This window comes from Schistocerca americana, chromosome 5, assembly GCF_021461395.2.
Source record: "Schistocerca americana isolate TAMUIC-IGC-003095 chromosome 5, iqSchAmer2.1, whole genome shotgun sequence".
In the NCBI taxonomy this organism is placed as follows: Eukaryota; Metazoa; Arthropoda; class Insecta; order Orthoptera; family Acrididae; genus Schistocerca; species Schistocerca americana.
The window spans coordinates 664,720,129-664,744,827 of record NC_060123.1 but is presented as its reverse complement, the minus strand read 5'-3'; the positions used below and the strand labels follow the sequence as shown (position 1 = coordinate 664,744,827).

General features: G+C 40.8%; 1 protein-coding gene across 1 annotated transcript in view; it reads right to left on the bottom strand.

Annotated features, from left to right (window-relative positions):
* The window catches only part of LOC124615402, a 151,383-nt gene that overhangs the window by 29,520 nt on the left and 97,164 nt on the right, over nucleotides 1-24,699 (bottom strand). Inside the window, exon 5 of the mRNA XM_047143246.1 lies at nucleotides 4,084-4,218. Coding sequence (XP_046999202.1) covers nucleotides 4,084-4,218 — 135 coding nt within the window. The remainder of the gene's footprint in view (nucleotides 1-4,083; nucleotides 4,219-24,699) is intronic.

Below are 24,699 nucleotides of genomic sequence, written 5' to 3'. Positions count from 1 at the left end.
ACAGAGGCAAAGATGATGATGAATAACAGGTGAGGTACGAGTGGCGGCAACTTGAAATTAGCGGAGGTTGAGGCCTGGTGGGTAACGGGAAGAGAGGATACATTGAAGGGCAAGTTCCCATCTCCGGAGTTCTGATAGGTTGGTGTTTGAATTTTGTGTGTGTGTTTGTGTTTGTTTGTGTCTCTATCAACATACCAACACTTTCGTTTGGTAAGTTACATCATCTTTGTTTTTAGATATATTTTTCCCACGTAGAATGTTTCCCTCTATAGAGGGAAACATGTATATACAATAGAGGGAACATTCCACGAGGGAAAAATATATCTAAAAACAAAGATAATGTAACTTACCAAACGAAAGTGTTGGTATGCTGATAGAGACACTAAGAAACACAAACACACACACACAAAAAATTCAAGCTTTCACAACCCATGGTTGCTTCATCAGGAAAGAGGGAAGGAGAGGGAAAGACGAAAGGATATGGGTTTTAAGGGAGAGGGTAAGGAGTCATTCCAATCCCGGGAGCGGAAAGACTTACCCTAGGGGGAAATGTCTGCTTGTGTCTGTATATGTGCGGATGGATATGTGTGTGTGTGCGCGAGTGTATATCTGTCCTTTTTTCCCCGTAAGGTAAGTCTTTCTGCTGCCGGGATTGGAATGACTCCTTACCCTCTCCCTTAAAACCCAAATCCTTTCTTCTTTCCCTCTCCTTCCCTCTTTCCTGATGAAGCAACCGTTGGTTACAAAAGCTTGAATTTTGTGTGTGTGTTTGTTTGTGTGTCTATCAACATACCAACGCTTTCGTTTGGTAAATTACATCATCTTTGTTTTTATATATATGTTGTCTATTACTGACAAACATTGTTGCGCCTTTCTGTGACTCAGCATCTCCACTGTATAGTGAGTAGCAACTATCCTTTTCATAATATCCTTAATTCCATCCCAGATTTTCCATTGATAGAAACAATCACATTTATATCACGTTTATGAGGAAAATTGTAGATCACAAGTGCAAGATTTCTCTAAAATACCAAAACATTCATTCTTACAACACAAAATTTACATGCGCAGTTTGCACATAACAGCGCTAAAACAAGAAGGACTCCTGCAAGCACAGAAAAAACTGTACAACAAACTACCTGAACTACCTGAAAGCAAAAATTCAAAACTGCAGTGATTACTACTTGTTACAGAATTGCTACTTTAGTGTTGATGAATTGTTATCTACTATGTAAATATGTGAAAAATTTAAATAGTTTATACAATTAAGGCCAAAATAAGAAATGTGTATGTACAAATTTATTAGATATAAAAACAAAGATGAGGTGACTTACCGAACGAAAGCGCTGGCAGGTCGATAGACACACAAACAAACACAAACATACACACAAAATTCAAGCTTTCGCAACAAACTGTTGCCTCATCAGGAAAGAGGGAAGGAGAGGGAAAGATGGAAGGAAGTGGGTTTTAAGGGTGAGGGTAAGGAGTCATTCCAATCCCGGGAGCAGAAAGACTTACCTTAGGGGGAAAAAAGGACAGGTATACACTCGCAAACACACACATATCCATCCACACATACAGGCACAAGCAGACATATTTAAAGACCAATTTATTAGTGTATTCAATGTATACATGGATTGTTCTATATATGTGTGTATATGTATATGTATAAAAAGGTGGGAATTTAAGGAGATGGGACCTGGATAAACTGAAAGAACCAGAGGTTGTACAGAGTTTCAGGGAGAGCATAAGGGAACAATTGACAGGAATGGGGGAAAGAAATACAGTAGAAGAAGAATGGGTAGCTTCGAGGGATGAAGTAGTGAAGGCAGCAGAGGATCAAGTAGGAAAAAAGACGAGGGCTAGTAGAAATCCTTGGGTAACAGAAGAAATATTGAATTTAATTGATGAAAGGAGAAAATATAAAAATGCAGTAAATGAAGCAGGCAAAAAGGAATACAAACGTCTCAAAAATGAGATCGACAGGAAGTGCAAAATGGCTAAGCAGGGATGGCTAGAGGACAAATGTAAGGATGTAGAGGCTTATCTCACTAGGGGTAAGATAGATACTGCCTACAGGAAAATTAAAGAGACCTTTAGAGATAAGAGAACGACTTGTATGAATATCAAGAGCTCAGATGGAAACCCAGTTCTAAGCAAAGAAGGGAAAGCGGAAAGGTGGAAGGGGTATATAGAGGGTCTATACAAGGGCAATGTGCTTGAGGACAATATTATGGAAATGGAAGAGGATGTAGATGAAGATGAAATGGGAGATACGATACTGCGTGAAGAGTTTGACAGAGCACTGAAAGACCTGAGTCGAAACAAGGCCCCCGGAGTAGACAACATTCCATTGGAACTACTGACGGCCTTGGGAGAGCCAGTCCTGACAAAACTCTACCATCTGGTGAGCAAGATGTATGAAACAGGCGAAATACCCTCAGACTTCAAGAAGAATATAATAATTCCAATCCCAAAGAAAGCAGGTGTTGACAGATGTGAAAATTACCAAACTATCAGTTTAATAAGTCACAGCTGCAAAATTCTAACACGGATTCTTTACAGACGAATGGAAAAACTAGTAGAAGCCAACCTCGAGGAAGATCAGTTTGGATTCCGTAGAAACACTGGAACACGTGAGGCAATACTGACCTTACGACTTATCTTAGAAGAAAGATTAAGGAAAGGCAAACCTACGTTTCTAGCATTTGTAGACTTAAAGAAAGCTTTTGACAAAGTTGACTGGAATACTCTCTTTCAAATTCTAAAGGTGGCAGGGGTAAAATACAGGGAGCGAAAGGCTATTTACAATTTGTACAGAAACCAGATGGCAGTTATAAGAGTCGAGGGACATGAAAGGGTAGCAGTGGTTGGGAAGGGTGTAAGACAGGGTTGTAGCCTCTCCCCGATGTTGTTCAATCTGTATATTGAGCAAGCAGTAAAGGAAACAAAAGAAAAATTCGGAGTAGGTATTAAACTCCATGGAGAAGAAATAAAAACTTTGAGGTTCGCCGATGACATTGTAATTCTGTCAGAGACAGCAAAAGACTTGGAAGAGTAGTTGAATGGAATGGGCAGTGTCTTGAAAGGAGGATATAAGATGAACATCAACAAAAGCAAAACGAGGATAATGGAATGTAGTCAAATTAAGTCGGGTGATGCTGAGGGAATTAGATTAGGAAATGAGACACTTAAAGTAGTAAAGGAGTTTTTCTATTTGGGGAGCAAAATAACTGATGATGGTTGAAGTAGAGAGGATATAAAATGTAGACTGGCAATGGCAAGGAGAGCATTTCTGAAGAAGAGAAATTTGTTAACATTGAGTATAGATTTAAGTGTAAGGAAGTCATTTCTGAAAGTATTTGTATGGAGTGTAGCCATGTATGGAAGTGAAACATGGACGATAAATAGTTTGGACAAGAACAGAATAGAAGCATTCGAAATGTGGTGCTACAGAAGAATGCTGAAGATTAGATGGGTAGATCACGTAACTAATGAAGAAGTATTGAATAGGGTTGGGGAGAAGAGAAGTTTGTGGCACAACTTGACCAGAAGACGGGATCGGTTGGTAGGACATGTTCTGAGGCATCAAGGGATCACCAATTTAGTATTGGAGGGCAGCATGGAGGGTCAAAATCATAGAGGGAGACCAAGAGATGAATACACTAAGCAGATTCAGAAGGATGTAGATTGCAGTAGGTACTGGGAGATGAAGAAGCTTGCACAGGATAGAGTAGCATGGAGAGCTGCATCAAACCAGTCTCAGGACTGAAGACCACAACAACAACAACATGTATAATCAAGGCCAAAAGTGAGAACTCCGTGTGTGTGCGTGTGTGTGTGTGTGTGTGTGTGTGTGTGTGTGTGTGTGTGTGTGTGTGTAAAATTTATTTGTGGTCTGTTTTTGTGTATATTAGGCTTATATTGCTGAATACTGTAAACCATACAACAGTTTCTGTTCAAAATTTATTGCAATTATTTTACTTGTTCTATATCACTGTGTATCACTTCACAGTGTATGATTCACAGGACCAATAAATAAACAATACAATACAAATATAAGTGAAGTTCAGCAAGTCTTACCCCTGCTATGAGAAGCTGTTCTCGAGTCCATTTTGGAACCCAAGAGTATGACTCGTGGTATACATGGATTAGATGAATAATTAATGATGAGCTAATTAGATACAGCACACTCACACTCACGTAGAAAAATCCATTCTGTAACAGTGAAGACATAGATATGTATTAATGACCACAGTCCAGTTATAAAAACGAGTAGGCTTATTCTATATAGACTGTTGGAATAACAGCTACCTGAAAGCAACATTTTTGTTAAAGAACAATAACAACAGATTTGTAAAGATATCATCAATGATAAATAACATTTTCCTATAAAACTGTTGCTGTTTTTATTATTTCATCTTCATAAGCCTCCAATGCTGCTGTTGCCAACAGCAATATATTTCCAGCTTCCACATGTACAATAGCAATGGCACAAAATGAACTACCATCTTCACAGGCTATACCTATTACTGTTTTGATCCTGACTTACCTGGCATTGGATGTTATGAAAACTGCTGTAAAAAACACAATGAAAACAGACACAGTTAGATCACCATACTTTTCCACCATTACTTGAGAAAAAAGCTTTTAAAAAAGGAGGATATGATGAATAGAGGCTCAGCTTTTAGCTTTTGTGACAAATTGCACTGTACCTACAGACAGAAAGACAATAAATAAGTAACTACTGCTTAACAATGGGGATTACTATGGAGTAACAAACAATCATACATTATCCCCATTTTGCTAAAATTGACACGTAACTGCAGGACCAGTCAGCTGACAGATGATGAACATTTAAGTACGTAAATATAAATTACTTAAGTTCAGACACTTAATGTACAAAAATTTTATTACATAACAAGAAGGGCAGGAATATACATTTTTCAGGCAACTTTTTTTCCAAATGCAATTTCTCTTGAATATAAGGGTATAATCAAATGAGAATCTCGAAAACAAGTAATTACATACTTCCTCAAATCACATTAATAATGATAACTTAATGGAGAAGAAATCAGAGACTTAAAAAAGTTCTGTGTTATACTTTTATGATAAACTAAATATTTTCTTGGGTTAAATCTATTTTGATTTCTTTTGCATTTTGTGTGTGTGTGTGTGTGTGTGTGTGTGTGTGTGTGTGTGTGTGTGTGAGAGAGAGAGAGAGAGAGAGAGAGAGAGAGAGAGAGAGAGAGAGGGTGTGTGTGTGTGTGTGTGTGTGTGTGTGTGTGTGTGTGTGTGAGAGAGAGAGAGAGAGAGAGAGAGAGAGAGAGAGAGCAGGGAGGGGGGGAGGGGGGGGAGGGCTCTCTGTAATAGGCCTCCTGTGATTGGTTGTTAGGTAAACAGGGATCAGTGGTACTACCATTGATCTTCCATTAGTTAAGTTTTTGGAACATGCTTCCTGATCAATCCTTGCTGGAATACCACAGAAAAGCATCCACTGTGGCAATAGGCAGCAAAAGTGGGCAAAAAGACCTGTGTTTTTTCTACATGTCTGAGCAATAGACATAACTTCATTTACAAAGTGTGTGACAGTATGTAACTTCATTTGCAAAGAGTGTGAGTAAGTGGTGAGAGAGACAGAGAGAGAGAGAGAGAGAGAGAGAGAGAGAGAGAGAGAGAGAGAGAAACACCTTCAGAAATGTAGAACAAGTCAAAGCATGTATTAGCAAAAGAGAAGAAACTCTTATAAACTTAATCTGTGCACTATATTAACAATTAAATGCCATGATACTGCTTATATTAGTCAAAGAAAAGCCACTCCTTTGAAAAAAGCAGCTACTTCCCCAGTTGTATTACACAGCAGTCTTTATCTTCTGTTTGCACCTTAGTATTTAGTTGATTAAATTGGTATTAAACTTGAGAAAGAATAATGTTGTGCTCCTGAGTGTTCTGCCAAGTTGTTGTTTTCATTTTATGCACAACATTTTGGCAACTGATGCATCCATGCTCTTCAGGCACTGCCAGTTTTGCTATTATGTGTACTTGCTACCAACCAGGCACCACCTGATGAAGATGGCTGGGTCAGTGATCAAGATACTGTGCACAAAATGGAAACAACACTGGAAGCACAATATCAATCAATCATACCAAGAAAATCTGGAGAAAGAATGGTTGCTCAAAAGTTAATGAAGACTCTGTGCTGGAACAATAGATTAAATAAGGGAAAGGTAACCACTCACTTATGGTGGACCAATGTCTGGCGCATAAACTTCATAACAGATAACAATGTTCACTAGCTGTCGAGCTCTTGCTCATTTTCTACAAGAAGTACATACATTCACATGCACAGACACTAAAATAGTGTGTCTGCGTGCTTGTGTGGATGTGTGTAAGTGGAATATGTGTAGATTTGATAGAAATATGAGTAAGAGGTTGAAAGCTAGTGAATACTGCTCTCTGTTACATGTGTGTAAGTGCCACACATCAGTCTGCTATAGGTGAGTGGTGCCTTTCCCTTATTTTATGAATTGTTACATCCAGAAATTTCCGTCATTTTTATGTCTCTGTCCTGACACATGTGTCTGTATTTCAAACATCTATGAGCTATAGGTGAATGCTTGCCTTCTTTTCTATTCTGGAATTTCCCTGCAACAGTGCATTTTTTCATTTTTGTTTATCTCTGTAAAAATCTAAAATATCTCAAAACTAGTGAGTGCAAATATGTATTTTGTGCCTCGTTCTTTAAAAAAATGGGGTGTAGATGGACCTGTAAGTAGAGGTTACTGCTGCTCTCCTAAATGAGTATTACTATTGCTTATTTCACCATATAGTGGAGATGCTGAGTCGCAGATAGGCACAACAAAAAGACTGTCACATCTCAAAACTAGTGAGTGCAAATATGTATTTTGTGCCTCGTTCTTTAAAAAAAGGGGGTGTAGATGGACCTGTAAGTAGAGGTTACTGCTGCTCTCCTAAATGAGTATTACTATTGCTTATTTCACCATGTAGTGGAGATGCTGAGTCGCAGATAGGCACAACAAAAAGACTGTCACAAATAAGCTTTCGGCCAGTGTGACTTTCATCAATGCAACTCATACATACACGACTACAGTGTCTGGCAACTGAAGCCACACTGGGAGCAGCAGCACCACTGCACGATAGGACTGGGGGGTAAGGAGGAGGCTGGGGCAGTGACGGGGAGGGATAGTAGGGTAGGGGTGGGGGACAGTGAAGTGCTGCTGGGGAGCACACAGGAATGAGGTGGAGAGAGGGTAGGGCAGCTGTGTGCAGTCTGGAGGCTAGATGGAGGGCAGGGGAGAGAGGGGGGCAGGGGGAGAGGGGGGCAGGGGGAGAGGGGGGGATGCAGAAAAGTAAAAAGACTGGATGTGATGGTGGAATGAGGGCTTTGTAGTGCTGGAATGGGAACAGGGAAGGGGCTGGATGGGTGAGAACAATGACTAATGAAAGCTTACTTCTCTCCTTTTCCACTACCCCTCCTCCCCCACCTCTCCCCTGCCCTCCGTCTAACCTCTTGACCGCACAACATAGCTGCCCTACCCTCTCTCCACCTCATTCCTCCACACTCCCTAGTAGCACTTCACTGCCCCCCCCCCCTCCATACTAATATCCCTCCCCATCCCACCTCCTCCTTACCCCACACAGTCATGCAATGGTCCTACTACTCTCAGTGTGTCAGAGACTGCAGTCGTGCATGTGTGAGTTGTATTTGTGTGGATGTGTGTATGTCTGTCATATATTTTTGATGAAGGCCATACTCGCCAAAAGCTTATTTGTGACAATCCTTTTGTTGTACCTACCTGAGACTCAGCATCTCTTCTATATGGTGAGTTGCAACTTTCCTTTTCATAATATTGTTACATTTCATCCTGAATTTTCTATTGTTTGATTATTGCTTATTTCACTATTTCAAAAAATACATCTTGACTTTATGACAAATTACAAAGACAGCTTAAGAATACCATAAAATTATTGGTAGACTCCTTGAAGACGAAGCTACTAAAAGGGTGCTGCTGCTGCTGCTGCTGCTGCTGATGATGATGATGATGATGATGTCTGGTTTTTGGGGTGCTCAGCTGTGCAGTCATCAGCACCCGCACAAAGTCCAAATTTTTACACAGTCCAGTGTAGCCTCTATCACAAAAGATGATGATGATGATGATGATGAAATAATGAGGACAACACAAACACCCAGTTCCTGGACAGAGAAAATCCCCAATCTGGCTACGAATTGAATCCAGGACCCTACGATCCATAGGCAGCAATGCTAGCCACTAGACCACAAAATGGGTGCTGATGGTGACAAACAACAGAAGAGTTTGTGAAAGTATGATGTCAATATGTAATAACCACTCACTGCCGCAGATTGCAGCACCAGAAGCAGAGTGTATTTAAAGCATATCATGGGATAGGGAAAATAGCACAAATCATCATCATATTGCAGAAACAGAAGTGATTTATCTGACATCCAAAAGGGCATGATCATTGGTTTTTAGACCAAGGGTAGAAGCATTTCTGAAATGGGTAAGTTTCTAAACTGTCTGCAAGCTGTCGTGGTTGAAGTATACTGTGCATGGCAAAATGGTGATATCCAAAACCAGTACCAAGGCAACTGTGATGCACCATGGGCCATAGATGACAGATGTGAATGACAGCTGCAGATATGTGTATGGGCAAATACATGTGCAACTGTTGAGCAACTGACTGTCCAGATAAACCAAAGGGCTACCAACAGTGTTTCCTCAATGACCGTTCAGTGAACACTGCTGTGTATGGGTCTCCACAGCAGGCACCTGGTTCAAGCACCCACGCTGATTCGTGTTCAGCAGCTATGAGAGCTGGAATCTGCATGCCAGTACAGCAACGGGATGTCCACTGAGTGGCAACAGGTGACCTTTTCAGATAACTCACATTCCATGAGCCATTGACATAAAACTTGTGAAAGCAAACACCATGCAACGATCAATGGAAGGGTCAATGCCAGATGAGGGAGCATTATGGTTTTGTAATATTTTCATGAGATTGCCTAAATGAGTTTTCATTTTGGATTGCACAATGCATCAACACAAGTATGCAGCTATCCTTGGGAACCACATCCACCTCCACATAGCAGTTTGTTGTTCCTAAGCATGGTGACACTTACCAGCAGGATAACGCAACATGTCACACAGCTTACAGCGTACACGCACAGTTCAAACAGCACCAGTACAAGTTTACTGTACTCCCCTAGCCACCGAAGGATTTAAACTCAGTTGACAATCTGTGGGACCATACTGTTCGGGCTGTTCACACCATAGATCCTCAATCAAGAAACCTATACGCAGCTGCCCATGGAACTGGAGCTGACATGGCTCCACATCAATGTCAGCAGCTTCCAACACCTCACTGACACTCTTCCTGCATGTCCCGTAGTGGTTTGTGGTGCGAAAGGTGGTTATTCAGGCTTTTGGCAGATGGTCACATCAACGTGACTGGACAGTGTATATTGAACAGCTAAATCAAATGGCACAGCTTAGTGATAAGGTGGAGCATCATATGGTACCATATTTCATGGACAATACAATGCTATGGACTATAAGGTGCGTCTCAATTTTTAATTTAACTTTTTTTAAATAACATTTTTATTATTAGGTTCTAAATCCAACCTTTCTTAGTTTATAAAACTGCACTAACATTTAAAATCCCCAAAGTTTACACTTGAACTTTCTTCTTTTTCTTCCTCTTCATCATCAATGTGCTCCTCATAAATAAGATGGTCTTCACTGCCATCAAGAATGTTACTTATGCTGCACTTTTTAAAGATTTAACGACAATGTCTTCTCTCTCTCTCTCTAGACCACAGCCTTTTTATCTACTAACACACTTGTTTGATTGTAGGTCATTTTAAAGCTCTCTTTGGGGTGAATTGATGGTGGATTTCATCCATCATAATTCATTTTTTCTAAGCCTCTCTCATATATACACACATTAAAAAAAAAAGTTTTGCATAACCCTCTTTCCCAGAACTCCTGAAGATAGACGTTGACTGTGAATATTGTATCACAGACACAGTCCCTTTGACTGTTCATAGATGTCACTATATCTGCTCAAAGATGTGACTATTAGACAGAGGGGGTCCAACAGCTGATCAATTCCAGTCATTCCATCAGGAAGGAGGAACACGGCTCATGTTGTCTGTAGTTCAACCATGCCTAAACGGTCAACACTGCAGGTTGATCATGTCCACATTGTTACTTTGTGACAGGAAGGGCTCTCAACAAGGGAAGTGTGCAGGTGTCTCAGAGTGAACCAAAGCAGTTAATGAATGCTACCTACAGATTATGGCTCGGAGGAACACTGACAGCAATGCCACCATGTTGAATAATGCTTTTTGTGCAGGCACAGGACGTCATGTTATGACTCAAACAGTGGGCAATAGGCTGCATGATGAGCAACTTTACACTCGACATCCAAGATGAGTTCTGTCTTTGCAACCACGACACCATGCAGCGAGGTACAGATGGACTGCTCAGGACTGGCATCACATTCTCTTCACTGCTGAGTGTTGCATATGCCTTCAACCAGACAATCATTGGAGAGGCAACCCAGTCAGGCTGAACGCCTTAGACACGCTGTCCAGCGAGTGCAGCAAAGTGGATGTTCCCTGCTGTTTTGGGGTGACATTATGTGGGGCCGACATATGCAACTGGTGGTCATGGAAGGTGCTGTAATGGCTGTACGATAAATGCATGCCATCCTATGGCCGATAATGCAACCGTATCGGCAGCATATTGATGAGGCATTCATCTTCATGGATGTCAATTCATTTCCCCATTGTGCACATCTTGTGAATGATTTCCTTCAGGATAATGACATCACTGGACTAGAGTGGCCAGCATGTTCTCCAGACAAGAACCCTATCGAACATGCCTGGGATAGATTGAAATGGCTGTTTACGGACCATGCGACCCACCAACCATTCTGAGAGATTTACGCCGAATCGCCATTGACGAGTCAGACAATCTGGACCAACAGTGACTTGATGAACTTGTGGATAGTATGCCAAAATGAATGCAGGCATGCATTAATGCAAGAAGACGTGCTATTGGTTATTAGAGGTACCAGTGTGTACAGCAACCTGGACCACCACCTCTGAACGTCTCACTGTATGGTGGTACAACAAGCAATGTGTGATTTTCATTAGCAATAAAAAGGGCAGAAATGATGTTTATGTTGATCTCTATTCCAATTTTCTGCACAGGTTCCAGAACTCTCGGAACTGAGGTGATGCAAAACTTTTTTTATGAGTATACTTAAATGATTTATTTATCGAGACATCAAGAGGTTGCAATTGTGAAGTAAGTCCTCCCAGAATAACAGCAAGCTCTGTATCTCCCTGTCTCAATTTCTCTTTCGCATAATTTTTCAGATGACTACTGAACTTATCTAGAATGAAATGTGTACTTCTTCAATAAAGTACCTTTCCTTCCCTCCCACACTCTGTTAATCTATAATTGCCCACAAGTCTTGTCCCTCCTACCCTTGTCATGTACACGAACCACCACACCTGACAGTATTTCAGAAGGTTTTGGCATTGTTTCTTGGTTGGAAATGGTCATTGGACTAAGTTTAATATCGTCAAAAGGACAACAGTGTAGTGCATTTTATCATGTCCACTAGTTTTTATAGTTACAGTTTTAGCATATTTTATGGCAACAGCTCTGTTACTCGAAACAACAAATGCCCAAGGGGTTCTGAACATATTCGCTATTTGGCTTAGTTCCACTATGGTCTTCTTTTGATATTGAATAATAAAGTGATGGAAAGATAATATTTTATCTTCGTGCTCCTGTGGCATTTTTTGAGATGTTTTGTTTCGCCTGATAAGTGTATGATACTTCATAAATGCTAAGTGTATGAGATTTCATAAACTTGTAACATGAATCAGCTCCACCCTTAAAGTCTGTTAAGTTCCACTGTAGTGCTAGCTTATGAGCATGTGTTTGGATAATTTTTGTATTAATTCCAGTGCCACTTTGATGGCGTCCATGAATCCATTTCAGTACATCATCTTCTAGTTTTGGCCATTTTGCATTTAGCCCTCTATTTGCACATTCAGTCTTCCTCTCTTTTTTTTTCAGTTCTTCTTTACTAGCTGCCAATCGCGAATGTTTTTTTCTGTTGGTGGAGGGTCAAAATGCTGCTCAACTCCTCTGTTTCCATGTTCTTCTGCATATTATTATAGCCCTCATCATATGGATATCTTATTTTTTTCCATTACAAAACCAGCTACTAACAAAAATATTGTACTGTTACCGATAACACAAATTACTTTCAAATCAAGTTCACTGTAATTGTACGCTGCAATGATGCATCATATGCTAGACAGTGTTGTGGGCTTGTGTTGGCAGGGCAGGAGGGAGAAAGTGTTAGAAAGCTTGTGAATCCCCGCAACTCATGTTTGCTGTTGGTGCACTGCTGCTGCCAGATGAATCCAATGCTGCCAGAGGGAGATAGGTTTCCCGTGACATCAAATATATGGCGAGAATTTTCTGCGTCGAATAGTCTGTAAAATATGGTAATTTTTTTTCTGTGTTTGAGGAGGAACAACTCACTAACAATCTAACAATTCCTGCTGAGCTGACAGAAGCATATGGCAACAGTGCACTATCATATTACATAGTGGTTAGATGACATAGACGATTCTAGTGTGGTCAAAGAGGACTGAATGATGAAGAACAAAGTGGCAGACCATCTCTTTGTGAATAACTGGGAATTGTAAGAAAAGTGGAGGCTCTAGTGTTGGAAGACCCATGTATCACAATCAAAGTGATAGTGCAAAAAGCGAAAATCATCATGGATCTGTTTAAAACATGCTGCACATTTTGAAAATGGCACAGGTCTTGAGTTGTCAGGCAAACTGCCAGCAAAGTCTGAAGAATTACATGACACATATCGTTGCCTAGTTGTTTCCACGACTGTTAACATCTATTCATAAATCCCACCAAACCATGGCATCAGTACAGATGTTGCAGCAGTGTCAGGGCAATCCAGATGACTTCTTTAGCCACCTAATCACCATGAATGATTGCGGAATGTATCATTATGATCCTGAGACAAAGTAGCAAAGTAAGCAGTGGAAATGTGGATTCACAGATTTGCCACTGTATAAAAAGGTGAAAACCCAATCGTCATTGGGTGAATGATACCAAATGTTACTTGGGACTGTCATGGGGTAATGCTAACAGATTATGATCACAATAGACAAACCATATGGGACTGTATTATTGAAATCTCCTAATGAGGTTATTGGAGGCTGTCAAGGTGAAGCATCGTGGGAAGACATTGCAGAGGGAGGGAGGTGATGGAGGTGATTTTGTTCCACTACAACACCCCACTCATTCCGGACAGAACACACTACACATGTTGCTCCTTTGGGATATCAAATTTTGCCTCAATCCAATATTCTCCTGACAGTATATGCAGTGACTTCTTTCTCTTTCATCAGATTTAGAAATCATTGTGTGATAGATATTTCTGGTATACCAAAATGATTTTTGAGGTGGAATATTCCTGAACAACCAAAATGCACGCTTCTACAACAAGGTCACTGTCATTCATCTGTCAGCAGAAAATTATGTTGCACTGAAAGGTGAATATGTAGAGGTGAACTAACATCATCATCAGATTTCATGGCTGTAGCTTGATATTTCTTGAAGTGGTAATTAAAACTTTATGACTATCCCTTTTATATGCAGGCTGTTAATTTGCACCTTGATGCTCTATACCCTTGTGATGAATGGATGTGCATAATCTTCACAGAAAAATATCAGAGAGAGTGAGTGAGTGAGTGAGTGAGAGAGAGAGAGAGAGAGAGAGAGAGATGGGGGGGAGGGAAGGAGGGAGGGAAAGGCATGTCTTTATCAAAGGAAACATCCCAAGATTTCCAATTTATCAAAAGCACAGAAAACTTATACGTGCTTGGCCTTATGGTTATTTGAATCTCAGACCTCTCAAATACATGTCCAACGTCTTACCACTGTGCAACCTTGTAGCATATCTCTGTCCCTCCATAAGAGTCGTTGTACACATTTTCCTCTATTGTTTGAGCGGATATTTGCAATTTTGTTTTTACAGTGTGCAGGTGGAGTCATCCCAAATGAAAACTGCTCATCAGTTTTTCATGTGACAGCCAGTACGAACAGAAAATATTGGTTTGTTTCTTTTTACAAACAAAATGTTTTGTCCAAGTGCACCCATTCAAAAGATTGTTCACAAATTAGTGCAATATGACGTTCAGTTTAAAACTATACTGTAACATGGAAATCAGTTATTACTGCGTACAATTTTGACACCTGCCACCTGGAATCTAATGCAGGTCATATTTTCAAATAGCTACAGAAAGTTGTAATTAACATTCTGTTCGAGATTTGTAATGTAATAACATGGACAGCAAAACATACAAATTAGCAAGTACTCTAGAAGTGGACAAGCAGCTGCAGCTGCAGATAACTGGATTCTATAACTTCAGAAATTAAGTTTATAAGACCATCACGAGTCACAAACAATATGTTTTATTAACTGGTTTCTGATGATGCTCTTGTTAAATTGAGCAAACCCAGTCAATGAAAAAATACTGATTGTGACTTGTGGCTGACCTACAAGCTTAATTTCAAGAGTTTCTGTTTCCCCTGCAAATAACACCTGCTCATGCTAAACTTCAGAAATGATGGTCTAGAAAAACAAAAGAAGGAATAGGTTCAGCCGCCTAATCATAAAGAGTTTTCTTCCTCCATGCACAATGGCCTCTTTTCTCATTATGTGTGATAGTTGTGTCTTACATGTATCAGTTGGTGTTGCTGACTGTGACTGTTTTGTGTATAGCATGGTGTCATGATTAGATTTTATGATGACAAGGAAATGGATGGCATGAAACCTGGTGCCAACATATAGCCTATTCCTCTGAAATACCACCAAGGGGATTGCTGGGATTAATATCCCTAACCAATTGATGGATCACCATGAAATGGCACATGCTTCTGCTCAATGAGATAGTGTGAGAGGTTTAGAATTTAATCCAGAACATCTGTGGAAAGTCTAGTGATCAGGAACTTTACACCACTGCCTCTACTCTCAATGCTGGCTGAATACTGACAGTGAAAATTTGTTTCATTGCCACGATTTAAACCCCCTATCTCCATGGGAGTACCACTGCACATGGATGTCTTAGTGACCTTCACTACAGCGACAGGTTTCATTTTGAAAAACAATACGCACTGCATATGTAGTCAAGACAGGATCATAAAAATATTAATAGCTGTATATGAATGGTTGAAAACTGCACACACACACACTTATTTTTCAAATAGTTAAATTTTTTTCTGTTCACTCCTGTTGCCTTCCAGACAGTTACACCTGACAGGATGTACTACAGGGTGTTTCAAAAATGACCGGTATATTTGAAACGGCAATAAAAACTAAACGAGCAGCGATAGAAATACACCGTTTGTTGCAATATGCTTGGGACAACAGTACATTTTCAGGCAGACAAACTTTCGAAATTACAGTAGTTACAATTTTCAACAACAGATGGCGCTGCGGTCTGGGAAACTCTATAGTACGATATTTTCCACATATCCACCATGCGTAGCAATAATATGGCATAGTCTCTGAATGAAATTACCCGAAACCTTTGGCAACGTGTCTGGCGGAATGGCTTCACATGCAGATGAGATGTACTGCTTCAGCTGTTCAATTGTTTCTGGATTCTGGCGGTACACCTGGTCTTTCAAGTGTCCCCACAGAAAGAAGTCACAGGGGTGCATGTCTGGCGAATAGGGAGGCCAATCCACACCGCCTCCTGTATGTTTCGGATAGCCCAAAGCAATCACACGATCATCGAAATATTCATTCAGGAAATTAAAGACGTCGGCCGTGCGATGTGGCCGGGCACCATCTTGCATAAACCATGAGGTGTTCGCAGTGTCGTCTAAGGCAGTTTGTACCGCCACAAATTCACGAAGAATGTCCAGATAGCGTGATGCAGTAATCGTTTCGGATCTGAAAAATGGGCCAATGATTCCTTTGGAAGAAATGGCGGCCCAGACCAGTACTTTTTGAGGATGCAGGGACGATGGGACTGCAACATGGGGCTTTTCGGTTCCCCATATGCGCCAGTTCTGTTTATTGACGAAGCCGTCCAGGTAAAAATAAGCTTCGTCAGTAAACCAAATGCTGCCCACATGCATATCGCCATCATCAATCCTGTGCACTATATCGTTAGCGAATGTCTCTCGTGCAGCAATGGTAGCGGCGCTGAGGGGTTGCCGCGTTTGAATTTTGTATGGATAGAGGTGTAAACTCTGGCGCATGAGACGATACGTGGACATTGGCGTCATTTGGACCGCAGCTGCAACATGGCAAACGGAAACCCGAGGCCGCTGTTGGATCACCTGCTGCACTAGCTGCGCGTTGCCCTCTGTGGTTGCCATACGCGGTTGCCCTACCTTTCCAGCACGTTCATCCATCATGTTCCCAGTCCGTTGAAATTTTTCAAGCAGATCCTTTATTGTATCGCTTTTCGGTCCTTTGGTTACATTAAACATCCGATGAAAACTTCATCTTGTTGCAACAACACTGTGTTCTAGGCGGTGAAATTCCAACACCAGAAAAATCCTCTGTTCTAAGGAATAAACCATGTTGTCTACAGCACACTTGCACGTTGTGAACAGCACACGCTTACAGCAGAAAGACGACGTACAGAATGGCGCACCCACAGACTGTGTTGTCTTCTATATCTTTCACATCACTTGCAGCGCCATCTGTTGTTGAAAATTGTAACTACTGTAATTTCGAAAGTTTGTCTGCCTGAAAATGTACTGTTGTCCCAAGCATATTGCAACAAACAGTGTATTTCTATCGCTGCTCGTTTAGTTTTTATTGCCGTTTCAAATATACCGGTCATTTTTGAAACACCCTGTATGAGACTGAAAGGAGAGCAGAAATTGAAACATTGTTCATCAACAAATGCCCAGCTGCATATAAAATGTCATTGTATAGCTATTTCCAGCGATGGCAAGATGTCAGTGACAGATCAATAATTGCAGAGCTGACACTGAAAACAGCTGTCTTGATCAAGGAACTCAGTCAAGGCGGTTGTTGATGACATGCTCCAACTTCACATAGTGAGAGAGGAATTGAGAATCACACATTCCTTCCCTGACTTCAGGAGGTGAGCCTGAAATTGCAGCTTAACTAGAGTAAAGAAATCCTTTTAACTAGATAAAGTTATGAGGGAATGCTGAAAAGCAATGCCTCTGAACTTTTTATTTGAAAATTATTAACAATCTACATTTTTTCTTCATGTCTACATTTTTATTTTTCAGCATAGTCACCCTGGCAATGAACACATTTCTCCCAACAGAAGCCCAGTTTGTTGATACTGTCACTGCAGAATGTTTGACTTTGTTGACACAGAGCTACAGAATGGCAAGTTAAATGTTTATCTTTCCCTGTCTTTTCCTCATAGTATATTTATCAAATTTTGTGTGTGTTTCTGTTTAATAGGTGTATGCTCGCATTTAATAAGTGTAAATTTGGGCAGTCTGTAGCAGTTTTCATTTCTTCTGAACAATCAGCCACATAGCTTATTGAGGCATCAGCGTCCATTGGTGACACATCATAAGGATAGCAAGTTGCATATGTAGGAGTCTATCTCCATTTACAGTTTACTTCTTCAGTTAGTATTAGCTAGGATGAGTAGGATGTGTGTATGCTGTGTGCAGATGCAGGAGGAGCTAGCCATAGTTCACAAACAGATGAATGCACTTTGGCTATGGTCAGTCACCTTCAAGCTACTGCGTCAGGGTGTAGCACTGACAGAGAATCTGGCATGTTGCATGGGACTCCTCAGGTGTCACTTGTTTTACCCATAGGCTCTGCTACCAAGCCACCTCCTAGTGTATCTGATGCTGTGGATCCACTCTCACAGCAGGATGAATGGTAAGTGGTAAAGCATTAGCACCACTTGAGGCAGAGCACCAATATGGAGACTGGTCGTCTGGCCTTGTACATTCACCCTGTGAGCAAGGTCCGAGCAGGCACATGGGGGGAGAGGTTTATCAGCAATTGGGAGCTCCAACATTACGCACGTTCTGGAGCCCCTTAGGCTGGAAAGAAAGCCAGTGTGCACTCAATATGTCTGCCAGGAGGCCTTATCCAAGATGTGTAGGTGGCCTCGTCTGCAGCTATGGAGCATGCAGGGTACTGTCATCTGCAAGTTGTGGCTCACGTCAGCACCAATGACACTGGTCACATGTGTTTTGAGGCCATCCTCATACAGACAGCTGGTGGAAGTGTTGAAGGCTGCTGGCCTCATGCGTGGGGTGCAACCAGGGCTTTCAATTTTGAACAGTGTTCACAGAGTTGATCAGGGTCTTTGGTTTGAAGCCAAGTGGGAGGTCTGAACCAAAGGATTCGTTGACTCTGTGACAGTCTTGGCTGCAGATTTCTAGATCTGCATTATTGACTGGGGATTTGTAGGACTCCTCTTGTTAGGTCTGTGGTGACTATTTAAATGAAGCAGCTACTCACATAGCAGAGAACTTGTGGAGTGCACTTGGTTTTTTTTTAGGCTAGGCGGTAGTTTGAGCTAGTCTGATGAACACTCGCCAGTCGATGTGCAGCAGGGGAAATCAGCCTGTGCTCAGAGTAAAGACACTTGGACTGTCAAATTTTGTCAGTAAATTGTTGAAGTGTTTGTAACAAAGGTCCCAAATTTACTGCCTCCAGGAAAGTTCTCAAACTCAAATTATTCTTGGGAACTGGCTGAAAGCTTAAGTGGAAATCTCTGAGGTATTTAGTGAGTCATGGAACATACACCAGAAAGACAGATTAGAGGCAATAAGAAGGTGAGTATTCATTGTAGCTGACAAAAATATTGTCTCCACTGAGGTCGAAGTTGGCTGTGACAGTGAAGTTATATGGTCATGTATAACAGGTCTAGGTGAAACCAAGTTAATTGATGGATGTTTATACCAGTCAATCATTTCTGCTTTGACAGTTGTAGATTCATTCAAAGAAAGCCTATGGTCAGATCATGCATTACTAGTTGGATGTGACTAACCTACCAAGAATAGACTGGTATGTCTACGGATTCATTGCCGGGATACAGACACTCATGTGAAGTACTTTTGAACACATTTTCTGAAAATCAGCAGACCACATGTGATGGAAATATGTTGGATCTTGTAGCTACAAACAAGCCAACCTTATCGACAACATCAGTACAGAAATGAGGATTAGCAATCATGATGTCATTACAGCAACTATGGTTATGAAAGTTAATAAATCAGTTAAAATGGCTAGGAGAGTGTTTCTGCTAGAAAGAGCAGATAAGCAGCTGTTAGCATCTCAGTTAGACAGCGAACTGACATCACTTAGTTCCAATGAGATGGACTTAGAAGAATAATGGGCAAAGTTTAAGCAGATTGTAAATAATATTCTGAAGAATTATGCTTCTCGTAAGCAGATTATGGATAGAAAAGATCCACCATGGTTTAATAAAGAGAATTGGAAAAGGTAGAGATTCATGCATCTGTGAAAAGATCTATGCACAAGCATACAACAACTACTGCCATCATACCTTAGCAAAAGATCTGGCAGAGAACACGAGAAAATTTGTGTTCTAGGTAAAATCACAGAGTGGTCTAAGGCTTCCATCCAGTCACTTGTTGACCAGTCTGGTGTGGCAGTTGAAGATACCAAAACGAAAGCCCAAGCTTTAAATTTCACATCCAGAAAATCATTCACTCAGGAGAATCATACAAATGTACTGTCAATTGAACATCGAACAGACTCCTGTGTGGCCAACATAGTAATAAGCATCCCTGGTGTAGAGAAACAACTGAAGGAGTTGAAAACAAGTAAGTCGCCCGATCCGGATGGAATTCCAATTCAGTTTTTAAGAGAGTACAATACGGCATTGGCCCCTTACTTAGGTTGCATTTATCATGAATCTCTAGCCCAGCACAAAGTCCCAAGTGGCTGAAAAAAGCACAGGTGACTCTTGTGTATAAGAAGGACAAAACAATGGACCCATAAAATTACAGACTAATATCCCTAACATCGGTTTGCTGTAGAGTCCTTGAAGATATTCTCGTTTCGAATATAATAAATTTTGAGACCACGAAGATTATGTCCATGAATCAGTGTGGTTTTAGAAAGCATCACATGTGTGAAACTCAGCTTGCCCTATTCCCGCATGATATACTGCAAACTATGGATGAAGGGCAACAGGCAAATTCTGTATTTCTAGATTTCTGGAAAGCATTTGACATGGTGCCTCACTGCAGGCAGTTAAAGAAAGTATAAACATATGGAACAGGTTCAAAGCTTTCTTAAATTATAGGTCCCAGAATGTTGTCCTTGCTGGTGAGTCTTCATCAGAGACAAGGATATTGTCAGGAGTGCCCCAGGGAAGTGTGATAGGACCGCTATCATTCTCTATATACGTAAATGATTTGTCAGAGAGCATGGGCAGAAATCTGCAGTTCCTTGCTGATGATGCTGTGGTGTACAGTAAGGTGTCAAAGCTGAGTAATTGTAGGAGGCCACAAGATAACTTAGACAAAATTTGTAATTGGTGTGATGAATGGCAGCTAGCTCTAAATGTAGAAAAATGCAAGTAAATGCAGATGAGTAGAAAAACAAACCTGTAATGTTCAGATACGGCATTAGTAGTGACCTGCTTAACAAGTCAAGTCATTTAAATATCTGGACGTAATGGTGCCGAAATAAAATGAACAAATATGAGGATTTCGGTAGGAAAGGCATATGGTCAACTTCGATTTATTGGGAGAATTCTAGAAAAGTGTTTTTCATCTGTAAAGGAGACCACGTACAGGACAGTAGTACATCTTGTTCTTGAGTACTGTTTGAGTGTTCGGGATCCGTACCAAGTCAGATTAAAGGAAGACATTGAAGCAGTTCAGTGGCAGGCTGCTAGATTTGTTACTGGTAGGTTTGAACAACACACAAACATTATGGAGATGCTTCAAGAACTCAAATGGAAATATTTGGAGGGAAGGCCACATTCTTTTCAAGGAACACTACTGAGAAAATTTAGAGAACAAGCATCTGAAGCTGAATGCAGAATGATTGTGTTGCCTCCAACATACATTGTGCCTAGTGAACATGAAGATAAGGTACAGGAAATCAGGACTCATATGGAGACACATAGATAGTCATTTTTCCCTCATTCTATCTGTGAGTGGAACAAGAAAGGAATTACTAGTAGTGAAATCCACCTTCCCGCCATGCACAGTAAGGTGGATTGCAGAGTATTGATGTAGATGTACATGTAGATGCACATGCTACAATTCGGAGCCCTCTAGCAGAAAAAGGCTGCAAATATGTTCATATGAAGAATAAAGACGTAGAATGTTAATAACATTTGTTTTGTTTAAAAGCTTTAACAGTTTTCCCACAAGAAGTTAAGAGGCATTACTTTTCATCACACCCTCATAAAAAGAGCAAGGATGACTTATTTTGCTATTCATGTGAACTGCCACAACATGATGTAATATCTATACACAAACCAGAATACAGCTCTCATGCAAAGAAAGGGCAATTGTGTACTTTATTATTTATGGAACACTAAATCTCTTTCTCAGCAACCTCTACATAAATTTAATGGAACAGTTTATATTGTTCAGTTACTCATGTCCTACCCCCTTTTGCGACCTTCAATAGTTGACCTTCATCATGCTGTCATTCCCTTAAATGTTGTGAGGTTCCCCGCCGCTGTCGGATATTTGAACCTTCTCAATGATGAACACCTGCACATGGCTGCAGACCAGCACTCTTCATTCCAACAAAGAACAGACAATCTTTGAAATATGGCTGCAGACCAAACAGAAGCTCTCACAGAGCATAGGATCATGATTGTAATGTTGTTCATCCTTCTTAGAGACTATCGCTATGTCCAAAACAACCAGTTGGCTTTATAACATCCAGTTTGCGTTGTTGTGCACCTACTCCGATTTTATTTTGGGGAATGACCGTGACATGGAACTCTATGAGGGAGCAGTCATCAGAATGAGAAATAATTGCCCTCTCTCAGTCCACAATGTCTGCTTAGGCAGCAGTGTGTAATGAGAGATGTATGGGGAAATTTATGGTGAAGACCTACCCCATATCAGTACTGAACAGTGCTCTCTGCTCTGTATTTGAAAGACCTATCTCCTCTATCTCTTCTAACAATAAAAAGCCCTCAACACACCAACCTCTGATGCAAGTGTTAGAAGATGTTTTGTAGCATATTATGTATCCTGAAATTTTCAGAAAGAAGAAATGTATAGGGGAGCAGTATGATGGAATAAGATGAAAGTTCCTTATTTATTGCTTCATGAGTGTGGAGGGGGAGGTGGGGCAGACTGATATAGAGAACACTGCATCTTGCACTGTAACTTACAGTGTAAGTGCACAGTTTTATTAGCTGCATCTAGGTTGGTAGTAAGGTGCATATTTAAACTTTTAAGTGAGTATGACGGATATATCCATCCATGCTCTGCTATTTCACAGTGGATTCAACGGATATATCCGTCCACTGCGTTCTGTGGCTAGTAGCTAGTGGGAATGGTGAGTTATCGGCCTGCCGTTGACACTGTGGTATTAGTTGAGCTTCGTCCACTAGATGGCAGCTCTTGTCATGCAACACAGCATGTTCTAGGCTAGTTATAGCACTGTCCACCCGAGCGCTCGGCGAGAAAATGCGTCCTGTGAAGCAGCCACAAAAGCGTGCCTTTTTCATCTGTGTTTACCGCAGTGTTAGTGAGTGATCTTTTGCAATGGCGAAAAGAAGTCGTTTATCAGATTCGGAGATTGTGAAGCTGCTTTTAGAAAGTGACGATAATTTCAGTGACAGTTCTGAAAGTTTTCAAAATACAGATGTTGAGGCTAGTGAAAGTGACTTTGATTCAGAAACATCTGACAATGAGACACTACTGCAGCAGATGGTACCTAGTGAATTTGTGTAATTTGTGTGTGCTAGTTCAGTTCGTATTCAATATTTGTTCAGTGGTAATAGTGGTACAGTTGTGCCTCTAAAACAAAATGATGTGATGAGTTGTTTTATGTGTTTTGTGGATGATGGTTTGTGCACAATGATAGCTGAACAGATGAACTTATATGCAGAACAGTTCCTAGCTTCTCATCCCAATTTAGCAGCACGCTCCAGGGTTCACAGTTGGCAGAATACTACACGCGATGAGGTAAAAACATTTATTGGAATTGCTTGTACTTCAAGGAATTCTTCACAAACCAGACCACAAAATGTACTTTTCAAAGAGTGAATCAATTGACACACCTTTCATCAAGAAAGTGATGAGTGAAAAGCGGTTTCATCTTGTATTGAAATTCCTCCACTTTGCTGACAATACCTCATATGATCCACTACGCGCTATCAGCAGAAAACAATTCAAAATTCACCCCATTATGGAGCATCTGCGGCATAAATTCAGATCAGTGTACATGCCAGAAAGGGACATCACCGTTGACGAATCGTTGTTGCTCTGGAAAGGACGGCTTGGATGGAATCAATATATTCCATCAAAGCGTAGCAGATTTGGCATCAAATTGTACGAACTCTGTGAAACCAGTTCCGGGTATGTATGGGACTTAATTGTTTACACTGGAAAGGACACTAATTCCGGTAGCCACTATTCAGATGAAAAAATAACCTCTCGAATTGTTTTGGAGCTTGCACACGATCTACTCGGGAAAGGCCACTGTATTTATCTTGACAATTGGTACACCAGTAGAGATTTGGTGGACAAACTAACCAGCAATGACACCAATGTTGTCGGCACAATGTGGCAAGACAGAAAGGGGTTCCATGACTTTGTAAAAAAGGAAAAACTGAAGAAAGGAGAGTACATAACAGGATAGAAAGGCAAGGAGATAGTAATGAAATGGAAAGACAAAAGTGACGTTGTTATGGTCAGCACCTTTCATGACGATACATGTGTAAATGTAAACTCAAGAAGGGAATCATTCAAAAGCCACAAGTTGTTTTTGACAACAACAAGAATATGGGGGGCGTGGATAGGTGTGATTCTCAGTTACAAAGCTACCAGATGGCCAGAAGCATGCTGAAAAAATACTATCAGAAGTTTTCCACCACTTGTTGTACATTCTGTACAAGAAGCATGGTGGCGAACAAAATAGAATGAGCTTCCTGATTAGTCTTGGTGAACAGTTGACCATATCTTCACCACATCAAGGAACATCAGTAGGACGCCCACCTCGAACACCAAAAGCAACACGCCTTACAGCCAGGCATTTTCCAGACCTTCTGCCACCCACAACGAAGAAAAGACCAACAAGGAGGTGTGTGGTGTGTATGAGAAAAGGCCTTCGCAAAGAGACTTCATACTGGTACGCAGAATGCGAAGTTTCCTTGTGTGCAGCACCTTGTTTTAAAATGTTTCACGCTGAAAACAATATGTAATATTGTAAAAATACAGTTTTGTTAACTTCTGCATTATATTTTATTCATTTCCACCAAATATCAATTTAAATTCAACAATGAAAACGTGAAAGAAAACTTGAGAACAGTGCGCAGCACCACCGCGAACGGGTGCGCTGGCATATATTACCCACTGTGGAAGAGGCGCGCAAGTGCAAACTACCCACTTAACAGGT